The 13,905-nt window shown below is 50.8% G+C and overlaps 1 protein-coding gene across 1 annotated transcript in view; it reads right to left on the bottom strand.

Annotated features, from left to right (window-relative positions):
- The window catches only part of EPB41L4B (erythrocyte membrane protein band 4.1 like 4B), a gene marked incomplete at its 5' end in the record, with an annotated part of 74,202 nt that extends 60,297 nt beyond the window's left edge, over positions 1-13,905 (bottom strand). Inside the window, one exon of the mRNA XM_035016603.1 lies at positions 13,720-13,905. Coding sequence (XP_034872494.1) covers positions 13,720-13,905 — 186 coding nt within the window. The remainder of the gene's footprint in view (positions 1-13,719) is intronic.

Below are 13,905 nucleotides of genomic sequence, written 5' to 3'. Positions count from 1 at the left end.
CTTTTCGAACAAAGCTACAGACTTTTGGACTTCAAAGCAAAATAAATCCCACAGAGGACACCGATGATGTATCCTGAACAAACACTTCCCACCTTGGACTCCCCGCTCTCCCAGTACAATATCCCGCCACCCGGACCTCCCTGTCTCAGCTTCCACCCCCGAGAATCCCGGAGGACCTGCCACTGCCAGCTTGCATGCATGAACGGGGGCCAGATGCAGGCCAGCCTGAGCCCCTCCCTGGACTCTGACCGGCCACCCTCACTGCCACCCTCGAAGTACTGTGTCACTCAGCACACACTGCATCCGACTGAGTAGGTGGCCTGGACCTCGGGTCTCAGGCCCCGGCTAACAGGAGCAATAAAAGGACTGCGGCCAGTGAAAGGCTGTGTCACAGGCTGCCAGAATGCTCTGCAGGTTAATAACTAACCCTCATAAGCCTTTTACAGTTTACTGGGTCTTTCCTGGATGAAGCCCACGTCCATTTCATGGCCAGGCCACACGGCAGGCAGTGGTTCTCCCCGGGCCCGGCTTTCAGAAGAGGTAGAGGAGTCTCAGCGAGGCAAAGGGGGGCCACGGAGCAGCCAGGAGGGCTGCGTGCAGGCAGCGACTCTTATTACACACTAATTACTGCTCATTTGCCACAGGCGAGCAGTACCTGGCCGCGCGGAGCAGCCGAGAGCGTTCCAACACAGAAGGGAAAGATCCGCCATCCCAGGATGAGGCCCTGGGCCATGAAGCCTCCAAGGGCTCTGTTAGGGGTATAACCCAGTGGTTCCCGCTGCCCTACCATCTGCCCCGTCTCCCTTCTCTCTGAAGAGTTCATTGATTCTGCTCCCTAAATGTCTGCTGGCACCTCTAGCCAGGAGACATGGAAAGGGCTCACTGGGGCCTCCCAGAAAATGGAAAGGAACCCAAATAGGAGTGAGCTAGAGAAAAAAAGAATCCAAGGTCAAGGGAGACATTCAAAACCAAAGTCAAGGAGAGGCGCCTGGGTGGCTCAGTCGGTTAAGCATCCCCCGAGACTCTGGATTTTGGCTTAGGTCATGATCTCAGGGTCACGAAACTGAGCCCTACATCGGGGCTCCACGCTAGGCATGGAGGCTGCTTAGGATTCTCTCTCTCCCTCTGCCCCTCCCCCCACTCTCTCCTTCTCTCTCTCTCAAAAAAAGAAAAGCCAAGGAGCTAATGAAGAAAGAGGAGTTAGACACAGAAGAAAAAGAAAAGACATTCTTTCATCAAATCTACTGAAAACTTTCCAAAGATGAGGAATTTGGACCTTTTCAAAGAAGCAACATCCGATGAAAAATAGAGGATGCGTGGGCTCACTGGCAGGGCTTGAGCAAGGAGCAGGAATCTTGAATGGATTATTTCAAGCCTCAGTGCTGCTGTGGCCAGCAGGAAGGCTGTTCTCCCACTTGCCTTCAGAGCCCAACTTGCTCTCTGAGATTTTCTGGTTGCCCATTTCTCCCACTCAGTCCCCCTACCTCAGACCTTTCTTTGAGCTTATTTAAAGTTCTCTATGGCACTCTTCACACCAGGTGTCATAACTTGTCTCCACCCAAGATTCTTGAGGGCAAGGAACCTGTCTTATTGTTCTGTGTGCCCGGAGTCAGACGCTTCAAATAAGGCCAGTTCCCTGTACCGAGGGCACCTCAGGGTAAACAAATGTTGAGGATGCCAGCAACAAAATCCCAAAAGTGAGAAACTACTGTAGGACAAATCAGCAAATAAATGACCCCAAAAAGGCAAGGAGAGGGGAAAACTCTAGATTAAGAGCTTTAAATTGTTGGGTAGGGAAAATGGGGAGATGTCGGTCAAAGAACACAAACTTTCAGTTAAAGGATGAACACGTTCTGGGGATCTCATATACAGCAATGGTGACTAGAGTTAATTATAATGTACAATATACTTGAAATTTGCTAAAACAGTGGATCTCAGAAATGTACTAAGATACACACCACTATAACTGGTGAGGCAACAAACATGTTCATTACCTTGATGCATAGTAACAGTTTTTACAATTTATACCTCTATCAAATCACCAAGCTTTACACTCCAAACGTATATGATTTTTATTTGTCAATTATACCTCAATAAGCTAGGGAAAAAATATTTTGAAAAAAATTTTTATAAAGCTTTGGATAAAATATAAACCAAATGCAATGAATGTTTCGTTTGCTGACAAACCAAACAGGAAAATCTGAACATTGACTAAATATCTTCTGATACCAAACATTTTTTTTAGGTTTTTACTAGAATAGTGGATCTATTTATAAAAACATAGCCCTTGTCTTTTAGAGATGTGCACTGAAGTACAAGTTTGAAATTACATGTTTGGAGTTTGTTTTAAAATCACTGGGAAGGACGCCTGGGTGGCTCAGTCGGTTAAGCGTCTGCCTTCAGCTCAGGTCATGATCCCAGGGTCCTGGGATCAAGTCTCGCATCGGGCTCCCTGCTCCGCGGGGAGCCTGCTTCTCCCTCTGCCTCTGTCTCTCTCTCTGTCTCTCATGAATAAATAAATAAAATCTTTAAAAAAATAAAAAAATAAAATAAAATCATTGGGAAAGGGGGCGCCTGGGGGGCTCAGCTGGGTAAGCATCTGCCTTGGCCCAGGTCATGATCCCAGGGTCCTGGGATCAAGCCCCCACATTGGGCTCCCTGCTTAGTGGGGAGTCTGCTTCTCCCTCACCCTTTGCCGCTCGCCCTGCTTGCGCTCTCTGTTAAATAAATAAAATTTTCCAAAAAAAAAATCATCGGGAAGGGACGGGGTGAGGATACAGATGGAGCAAGTGGCTACACTGACAGGTGATGAAGCTTGATGATGGGTATTTGGGGTTCATTATGTTCATTCTGTGGTGCGTACATTGGATTCTCTCTTTTGAATATCCTTAGAAATTTCAATAATAAAAACTGAAAAAAAAAAAGTAGGCAGAATTGAAGTGAAATCTATAGATCCTACAATTCCTCACCAAAAACCACGAGCGGCAACTGACTCCAAAATTCATGCACAGCAAAAGTGAAGTCAAAACATGAATCCCCAGTTAGTAAGGAAAGGCCTGCATGGGAGACTCAGACAGAAGTGTTCTCTCTTGTTCCATGAGGTTACCTGAGAAGAAGGCACATTGGAGACAATCTCATAAAGACTAGCAGGGAAAGAGCTGAACACAACAGGAAAAACAGGACAACTAAAAAACAGGCAAAAATCACAGAATGAAGCCTTCCAGGAGGAAATACGGTTATGGTTCATAAACATGTAGAGACACTCAACCTCATCACCAACTGAAGAGTGAAGACCACAATGAGTTTCCACAAACTTCCACTAGACTGGTAAAATAAAACCAAAAAAGCTGCACAATGCCAAGTGTGGAAGAATGGATTCACAGACGCTTTTATATGCTGCTGGGACTCTGGGAAAACAATTTCGCCTGATCTTACAGGGCCCTGCCCACCGCCCTCCCAGCCAGTCCACTCCTGAGCGCATACCCAGGAGAGAGGCTTGCTTGCATATATGCACCAGGAGACTCATTCCAGGAGGTTCAAAGCAGCATTTTCCCCTAACAGCCCCAAACCGGAAACATCCCAAATGTCCACCAGCAAAGGATAAATTTCAGTAGATTCGTGCAATGGAATACTACAGAGTAACAATATCAATATGGACAAATCTCATGAACACAGTATTGAAAAAATCCACTTATAAAGTTTACAAACACACAAAACTAACAATATATCATTTGGATAAACATACAGATGTGGTAAACCTATAACATAGAAAAGGAAAGAATGAGAGACATCTTTCAGGAGGGCAGAAGGGCGGGAAGTGTGGTCAGGAGGAGCATCGGGGGCTTTAACAGCATTGCTGATGTCTTTGTAGTTTTGACTTGTTTTTAAAGGTTTTATTTACTTATTTGAGAGAGACTGAGAGAGCGAGCACACGAGCAGGGGGAGGAGCAGAGGGAGAGAGGGAGAAGCAGACTCCCCGCTGAGCAAGGGAGGGGAGGCCTCGATCCCAGGACCCTGGGATCATGACCTGAACCGAAGGCAGACGCTTAACCAAGCATCCCGATGTCTTTGTTTTTAAGCTTGGTGGTGGGTACACAGATGTTCATGGTATGATTTTTCTTTAAACTATTCGTGGTACACTCTTTTGTATTTATATTTCCAGTACCAAAAAATTTAAAGACCGCCGACCTGCCCACGTGGAGCAACTCAGACAAAAGTGTAAGGGTTTGAAAACTAAGAGCAGATAACCCGAGAGGATGACCAGCACAAAGCAGAAGAGCCTCAGGGGAGAGGTGCCAGATGCCAAGAATAAAACCACGAGGGGAGGGCTGGGGACATCCGGGCCTCTGATGGCAGTACCACTAATGAACAGGCAGGACTGAGGCAGGAAGGCCCGGACCTGCACAAAAATCCGTAACGAAATGCGCGGTATGCATGCACTGGACTAGTACTCAGCCTGAAAAAGGACGGGCATTCTGATGCACACTACACTATGGATGAACCCTGAAGATACTATGCCGTGAGAGGAGTCAGACACAAAAGGATAAATACTGCACGATTCCACTTATATAAGACAACTGGAGTAGTCAAATCTGTAGAGACAGGAAGTAGAAGGGTGGTTGCCAGGGGCTGCGGGGAGGGGGGATGGAGAATCACTGTTTAATGGGTACAGAGTTTCAGCATGGAAAGGTGAAAACAATCTGGAGACAGATGGTGGTGATAGCCACACAGCTATGTGAATGCATTCCATGCCACTGAGCTGTATACCTAAAAATGGTTAAAATGATACATTTTATGTTACTGACACTTTATCACAATTAAAAACACAAACCGTAATTCAAAGTGGTTGCAGCTGAGCAAGCCTGGCGGTAGGCTAAAGGAGAAGCACTATCACGCCTACCTCAACCTCCCTGCTCAGAGATCAGATACGACACAGACGACAACAAAATCGAAACGAAACAGGTGTGGAGGCCACACGACAGGGCTGAGGGATGCCAGCCCTGCAGGCCCCTGCAGAACCAGGCGGTCCATGTCCCCCCAGCTGGGCTGGCAGCAGGAACAGTCCTACTTTTGCGACCGAGCTCCGTGCTGGGAAACAAGGAAGCTCCAGATGACCCCACAGATGGCACAGGACCCTGGGGATCACATCTTCCAGTCCTTAGCTTCAACAAGGAAATGCTGGGCACTCAGCCAGCTATGACTTTAGGGAAAAGAACCGGAGACATGAGAGACAGAACGAGTGGCAAAGAGGTTCAGGAATGACAGGGGGTGTTACTGCATGAAATTCTGACCTGTCAAATCACAAAAGAGTTCCCAGGAGCACACATTTCAAACAGGGAGGCTGAGTGTGCCCAACATGGGCTGGAGGAAGAGCACTGGAAAATGAGTCAGAAAACCTAGATTCAATTGTGACCCTACCACACTTATTATCTGAGTGGCCCAAGGCCACAAGCTCCCTGAGACCACGTGTAAATAGGGTAATAATACCTTCCCGCAAGGGAGCAACTGTAGGAAGTGACACCGATTCTGCAAGCCTGGGGGTAGGGCTGCCCAAAAGAGAAGAGACCAGGTGCTTTGCATATCAACCGCCAACCCAAGACAGGTACAGACAGGTATTACTCACGTCAAGCACATGCACACACACACACACAGATTGCAGGGTGAATTTAATCTAGAATAATCACAGGAAAGGACACCAAACGGATGAGGGGTTTGTCACGAAGGCTTGGATGGGAGAAAAAAAAAACTCTACACCATGTTTATGCACGTGTATACGAAAGTACAAAGACTGAAGGGAGCCAGTTGCTATGCAGCAGGATGGGAATATGTAAAATGCTTTTCTGTGTGAGAAGTTTAGTGTTGTACTATTAAGCACTTTTTTAAAATGTAGCCTACTTCTGACCTCAGTGTTGAAAAATTATGGCCATCAAACCAGAATGCACTCTGGGCGAAACTGTATTCAGTGAGTGTGACTGAAAGATGTAACTCTGGGGGCACCTGGCTGGCTCAGTCGGAAGAGTGTGCGACTCTTGATCTCTAAGTCGTGAGTTTAAGCTCCACATTGGGGGTAGAGATTACTTAAATAAATAAATATTTTAAAAAATAAAATAAAGATGTAAGTCTGATTTCTGGAAATCCCAACTGGCTTGCAAAGGAGGCTCAGAGGTCCCCATCCACCTCAGGACCCTGTGACAGTCTCAGAACCCGCTCCCCCCCACCCCCACCAATGCCCAGTCCTGCTGTCAGAGAGACTTCCCAGACCACAAATCTCTCCTGACAGTCTGAGCTTATACCTGGAGTCTACCTTTACTAGCTATATGACATGGGCAAGTGTTTTAACCTGTCTACTAAGCCCCGATTCTCCCCTCTACAAGTCAGGGTTAATAGCAATAACACCATCAAAGTTTTTGTGAGAATTCAACCAGCCAATCCCTTAAGGACTCAGCACAGACCAGGCACACAGCAAATGCTCAGCAAGCGTCAGCTCTGATTAGTTCAAGGCACACACCTGTGCTTTAAAGGTTCATCGATCGCTTCTTCAAGATTTAGGGACACAGCCAGAGCTCATAATCCTCCTCTACTCCGAGAAGCCCAGAGCCCAGGAAATAGGGTTTTCTGGCTCTGACCTCCATGCATTTGCACCTGCTGTTTCCTCTGCCCCGACACCTTCTGACCAAATCTACAGCTGAACTCCTGTGCATCCTCTGGGACAACCTGATGTCACTTTGGGCATCAAACCATCGCCAACTCCACCCCACAGTTCAGCTGCTCTCCCTCGGCACGCCTTCATGTGGAGCTACAAGTTACGTATTTACCGGTTTTCCCCTTTGAGATTACAATGATCTCATCCCTCGTGGAGCCCTCTCCAACACTCAATGCGGTGTAAGTGCTCAATAAGCCCTTGCTGACTGAAGACAACACACTACGGGTAAACAAAAACATTTTGGAAAACAATTAATAATAAATCAGATTTAAAATCAAGCAGGACTAGTGAGATAAACCCAGCTCTAGAGAGAAGCCCAAGAGGCTGCAGAAGGAGACTGAGGGGATTAGGGCAGAAGGGGCACACCTGGGAGGCTGCAAGGCTCCCACCCATCTCTGCCAGAGCATGTGCCTCCCTGGCAGGTGAGGGAGCAGCGACCACCCCAAGGCAGGTGTTCAGAACACAAGCCCCCAGATGTGAGAGAATTCTGTGGTCACATCAGCAGGGCCTTAAACCTGCCAGAAAGCAGAGATGATGGTGGGGAGAGGCTCTAAGGATGGGGAGCTTTGCTTCTCACTCGGGCAGGGGCACTGTAGGTGGACAGCTCAGATGGCAACCAGCACCGGGGGCTCCCACCCCAGCCAAGGGTCCCTGGGAAGGTAAGGGGAGTGGCCAAGGGCCTCCACCCCCAAGAGACACAAACTCAAGGTCTGTGATCCCTATTCAACTGTGCTGAAGGGGTTGGAGAGACTTTCAAACAACCCATGCAAATTCATCATTTTGAGTACATATTTATAACTAAATACAAAAAGAAAAAACTGCAAATGGATATACATCACAATCTTAACAGTGGTTATCTCTGATGAAATTTTAGATGTTTCCACTTCTCTGGCTTCTCTATATTTATTTTCTGGTCTTTCTGCTTTAAGCATGTTCTAATACAAAATGAAAGTAGGGGCCGAAGGCACATACCAACCTGAAAAAAAAAAAAAAAAAAACCAGCAAGATCAATCAGCGGTGGACCCTGCCTGCAGGCACCTGCCATGGGCCAGAGAAGGAAACCTGGGGGCCCACAGAACCAGGTGCCTGCTGAAGGGAACACTCCAGGCAGAGTGGAGGCAGGAGTGGAGGCCAAGTGGAGGCAGAGTGGAAGAGGCTGGGTGCAGGGCCTCAGGCAGGGGACAAGGATGAACACCTCTTTTGAGGACAAATTGTGGGTGGAGAATTTCTGTGGTTACTGAGTGGATTTTTTTTTTCCTAAGTCCCTATGCAAGAATTTAAGGGAAAGTACCGCCCCCCCCCCCAACACACACACACATACGCTGACCTTTTGCTATTTCAAAATTAAACAGACCTGTGCCTTCATCCCCAGCGGTGCACTAGGGACAGAATTCAATGAGATTATGCACGTGAAAGTGCTTAGCAAGTTAATATTTGTTCGGTCCTGGACCAGTGTAGGGTCATGTTACTAGCACGGGAAACGCTGACAGACACCCCCCTCCCCCATATTAACACTGACAATCCAGCAAGTGTGAAACCACAGTGTGATAGAGGTCACGCCTGTATCCCATTTGGGAAGGATGTTCACCATTCACCCCTCTTCCTCCCCAACTCCCCCTGCTCCTACTAGCCTTCCTTTAAAACAAGCTATTTTTTTTTAAAGATTTTATTTATTTATTTGACAGAGAGAGAGAGAGAGAGAGAGCACAAGTAGGCAGAGCAGCAGCCAGAGGGAGAGGGAGAAGCAGGCTTCCCGCTGAGCAGGGAGCCCAGGGTCCTGGGATCATGACCTGAGCTGAAGGCAGACGCTTAACAACTGAGCCACCCAGGTGCCCCAAAACAAAGCTATTTTTAAAAAATACACAAACTCACGACCCAGGTAGGGGTCCGAGGTTCCCCACGGCGTCACTCACGGGCTGGGATTGGGTGGAAGTGGGGTCAGCACTGGAGGGCCACCTTGAGCCAATACCTTCCCTCAGGGGCAGGAAAAAGCCAGCCACCCAGAGGCCCAGGAGGAGACAACGTGTCCACGGAAGTCAGACCCTTGGGAGAGGGTGGAAATGAGGAGCTGCCTTCCCCTGTTTCCTGGGGTGTCTTCTACGGTCCCCCATTCCTGCCTACAGCAGCTTTTAACGCCCAGCATGGTGGCCCTCTGCTCGCAGTGCCACAGCCGGTGCTTTTCCTAGGGTGTGAAGGGACCCCGTTCACCAGAATCACCCGGGATACTTGCCTGGAGGCCAGCTTCCTGAACCACTCCATCAGAAATTCTGGGGGGAGACCCGGGGAATTTTAACTGGAGAGCAAAAAAAAAAAAAAAAAGTCCCAGACGCACTCTGTGGAGTACACTGAGGTTAGAGAGCCATTTTGCTGGAGTTTCCCATTGTTCGGGAAAATGTGTCCTACTACCAATGCCCAGGAACATATCCCATCCCCTTTCCACCATCCTGTGTCAGGCCTAGAGGGGCGGTCTTTCTACCACTGATCCTACACTCACCTCCAAAGGCTAGGCCCTCGGGGTTCCTAGAGTAACCCATTCCAACTCTTCACTCAGTGATTAAAGCGAAGTCACTCTCCATGCACAGGCCTCAGTTTCCCGTATACACAAAGGATGGGGTATGTGCTGTCTAGGGTCCCTTTCAACTCAAAAACAGGGTATATGATCTTTATGTTCTATCATGTGCGTTCCTCTGTATCAGAGATTCTAGTTCTAAAACTCTAAGAACTTGCATTTGAGGCGGGGGGTTGGGGGTGGGGGTATCCTTTCCTCACCTAAAGTGAAACAGGGTGCCTGGGTTAAGGCTCTGCCTTCCGCTGACGTCACGATGTCAAGTCCTGGGATTGGCCCCATATCCAGCTCCCTGCTCAGCGAGGAGTCTGCATCTCCCTCTGCCCGCCTCCCCCGTGTTCACTCTCTTTCTCTCAAATAAATAAATAAATAAAATCTAAAAAAAAAAAATAATAATGAAGTGAAACTTTCAAAAAGCATGTCTCATACCCCATACAACTTCCGATTTCCACAAAAAGAGATGTTTGGCCTTCCTGCCACAGCTTTTTTTTTTAATTTGTTTTTAACATCCATTACTAGACATGCTTCCAAACCCTCTCTGTAGGCCAGAGAGGAGGTGTGAGAAGTGGGTACGATTACAACCTCCTAGCAACCCTTCAGTGGCCTGCCGCGTACTGAAACTTTGTAGACCGCTGGTCACATAATCCTCCCAACAAATGCTCCCATTTGAAAGACCAGAAGATCGATGCGCAGAGAGCCTGAGCCGCTCAAGGCTGCACAGCCAGCCTGCAAGACTCAGGCACGGCCCTTCCGAAGCTCTCCCTGCTTGCAGGGCGGCGCAGTGAGTCCACGCGGAGTTCCAGAGCCGGTGAAAGCGACTGCACCGATGGCACTACTCCAGGCCCACGGGCCGTGCCCTCCAAGGCCTGGCGGCAGCGCCACCCAGCCAGGCACACACACACGCCCTCCCAGCTTTCCGCATGAGCTGCTGGAAGACTGTGCACGCAGGGGAGGGGGAGACGGGGCTGAGCAACAGCCACACGAGCAAAAGCGATGCCAGGGATTTAGTCAACAGAGAGCTAATATGAGTCAACAGCGGGTGCCGCTGCCAAGCACACTAATGGGATCTTCAGCGGCATTAATAGAAGGAAAGTGTCTCGGGTCGGCCGAGCGAGTCCCGCCCCGCCCGGATCGGAGCGCACCTGAGGGCTGGGCAGGGCCGGGCTGCTCTCAGGAGAGCCAGGCAGCAGCTTCCAAAGCAAGGCCAGGTTTCCCGACGAGGAGTGGCTCCCCGTGCCTCTCCGGTCTGTAGGGTGAGCCAGGGATCCCCCTGGAAGCCGGGTTTGTACAGCAAGTCCACCGTGGGCTGCATGGTATAGAGGGATTTTTGAAAAGACCCTTTTGTTCCCTTTCTATCGAAGGTTGAGGAACCACGGCAAAGGTTACAGACAGGCAGGCATGCTAGGGGAGGCAGCCCGCCAGCAGACGAGGGGGCGCCAGGCCCTGTCAGAGGGCTGCTGAAGACCATTACAGGTGCTTCTTCCTTTATTATGTATATAAAACCACGGGCCACGGCTTAGCCCAGGAGTGGACTTGACACAGTAAGTATTCTAAAAATGCACAAGGAACATGGATTTGAGATCCTACCACCTCAAGTGTCAAAGTCTCCAGGAAGCGCCCAGAACCCGCCCATCCACCGGCACCCTGTCTGGGTGAGCCCCCCTCACACTGCTTAGAATAAAACGCCGTGTTTCTACCTGTGCTTCCCAGGAGCCTCCGGGCCACCCCTCGTTCACCTTTGCGTGCACAGCACGGGGCGTGGCACACACGAGATGCCCAATAAATGCTGACCGCGGACAGAGGCGCCCCGGCACGGTCACACCGAAGGTGCTGCTGTGGCCTGGTCCATTTCCGAACCTGTGATCTGAAACCAGAGCCGGGCTAATCAAATGGCTTAGGGCAATGCATCACCACTGTGCGTATGCAGAGCAGAGGAATTGTTGAAGCTAACACCACCAGAGGGTTTTAATTACAAAGGAGCCATAGTTAGCCCGGCAAGTGCACGGGGTGCCCGTGGAAGTGACAGGGGACAGAAAATCCAGCTTAGGGGTATGGCAGCCAAAGGTAAATCCTACCTGTGTGACAGGCAGCAATGCAACACCAGAGCCCAGGAAGAGGTAAAAATCCAGGAAAGCAGAAGAGGGGAACCAAGACAAGTGGGGCTAACTGCCCAACAGGATAGCATAAAAAGTGAGCCAGGGGAAAGGCGCCTTCGGAAGGAGCGTGCATGCTACAAATTCACTGGGAGCTGGCTGCCTCGCGCTAACCTCGTACTCAGAGAATTAATTACAGGAACTAAAACTCTGATCTGGGAAGACTATCACAGGAGTCTGTGTGATGCAGCTCTGATAGCTAATAAATCTTTAAATCGATGAGCCGTGCTCACTGGTGATTTTTCTTGATCATTCCTCCCTGAGGGCTCACATGACAAAAGCCTGCATTTTGTCTTTGGACAGGGTGGATATACATATGCGTGTGCCTGTATAAATAGAATTTGGGGTTCGCTCTATCACATCTTAAAGCATCAAGAAATCTGCCATCATTAAGAAAACGCAGCGGGGGAAAAACACCCAGGGAAATCTTTTGTCAAGCAACCTTTTGTATCGAGGAGAAACCTTTCCCAATGTAAAATATCCCCTCCCCCACGCTCAGTGAGGGCTCCACCAGCCAGGAGAAGTCAGCATTCCGGCCCCATCCCAACCCGTCCGTTGGTGTACCTGTCTGGGTTTATCACGCATGCACTTGACTCAGTTTGCATTTTTCATCTGAGAAACACCACTTAAGCCTGTCGCACAAACCTGACAGAAGCAACACATTTTATAAACGAATCATCCCTGGGGAACAGACAAAAAAATCCTCAAGGAGCACCATCAAAGTTCTCAGGGAGAGCATTCCTCTCCCTGATCCGAGATGCAAAATACGCCACATCCTCTCCACACACCAGCTGCCCACCTCTCCAATCCTCCTGGCTCTTGGGGCCTCCCCTCCCAGCTGAAGAGGAGCTGGAGAGCCTCAGTCGTGGGGAGGAGTAACATTTTAATGCTATTTTAAAGACAACAGCTCTAAGCACAGGAACGTTGGCTCCTTTTCCGTGAATAAAAAGGCCCCACAAGGGTATTATCATAACAAAATGATACTCTATGGAGAGCACTAGGAGGCACAAAAATAAAATTGCCATAAATTGAAACTGTCTCAAAATTAAACCTAAGGCAGCATTAAAGTCCAGGCCAAGCAGGCTCTGATTTTCCCATTTAAAAGCCTTACAGGTTCCTAGTTCCCTCGCCAAGTCTAAAGAATTTCCCCCACCCGGGAAGGCCTACATGTTTCCTTTGGAAGTCTGGCTATGTTCTTTTTTTTTTCGCGTGAAACCCTCGGAATGATCTGTGACATTCATCTAAAAGCTTGATCGGCGCTGTGTCCTCAGTCACACCCAAAGATTCCCAAAGGCACCGTCTGCCGCAGCGCCGGGTGCCCAGTAGGCGCCCATTAATGTGCGGATTTGATTTGATCACATCTGGCCCCTTCGGGCTAGAAAGCTGGACGCCCTGGCGGGGACAACAGCGCCAGCCTAGCTCACTGCTGGAGGGGGGCGGGGTGCAACCACCTGTGGGCGGGTGGCCCCGCAGCCGGCGCCGCCGCCCGGGGGTCCCTTGGCCGCCGCATGCATGTTGCCCCGGGTTGGGGGCGGGGAGGGGGGAGTCCGGCTCACTAGGCCCAGTGGGCGCCCCAGGGCCGACTCCCAGCGCCCCAGCAAAGGTCTCTCCCGGTGCAAAGTTGGCCAGGTCCAAGAGAGTCGATTCTAGAGTTAGCTCCCAAGTCACCCAAACCCTTGGGAGGCTGAGGGCTGTAGGGGCTCTTTGGGATGAGAATGGGGCGGGGGCGGGGGCGGGCATCGAGGAGGTCGGGAGAGAAATGGTCCCCAGATTTCCTCCCAAACTTGGGGCACCTGCTGGGCAGCAGGCGAGGGGGCTTCTCCTCCCTGCCATCTCGACAAGGCCTGGTGGCGACTTTGTGGGGGCAAGTAAGCCACCCTGGGGGCAGCCCCGCATTGCTTTGAGATTTTCTAACCAATATCCCAGCACCAAGAAGGCCCCCGCTGGAACCTGGGGGGCGGAAGGGGAACACCGGTCACTCGCGCCAGGGGCGGGGACTCGGGAAGAGGGGACTGGGTGAGCGGGGGAGGGAGTAAGGCCCGAAGGACGAGGTGGCAGCCCGAGAAGGCGCGACCCAGCAGCGCAATGTCCCAAGAAGGGGGGCACGGGGCCACAGAAGGGGGTCCAGAAGAGACTGGGACGGAGTGGCCCGAGAGGGAAGCAGGGATAGGGAGTGCTCGCAGCAGAAGGAAGAAGGGATCCCCGGAGAGGTTCAAGAGGGGCGCCCAGAGAGGAACACTGGGGGAGGGGAGCTGTCCCAAGGGGTGCCAGTGCCACGGACCGGCCCCGTCACTCACCGGCAGGTCCACGCTCACTTCGGTCCCGTCGAGCAGGAAGACGCGGCAGGACAGGGTGGCCTTGGCAGCGCCGGCGGCGGCGATGTGCACGGCCGCGCCGCCCGTGAGCAGGGGCCCGCCGCCGGCCGGGAACACGCTGCCCCCCGGCGCGGCGGGCAGCGCAGAGGCGGCGGCGGCGGCGGCGGC

Source organism: Mirounga leonina, unplaced genomic scaffold (assembly GCF_011800145.1).
Source record: "Mirounga leonina isolate KUSES-001 unplaced genomic scaffold, KU_Mleo_1.0 Mir_170, whole genome shotgun sequence".
Taxonomy (NCBI): domain Eukaryota; kingdom Metazoa; phylum Chordata; class Mammalia; order Carnivora; family Phocidae; genus Mirounga; species Mirounga leonina.
This window is presented reverse-complemented; position numbering and strand designations above follow the sequence as displayed.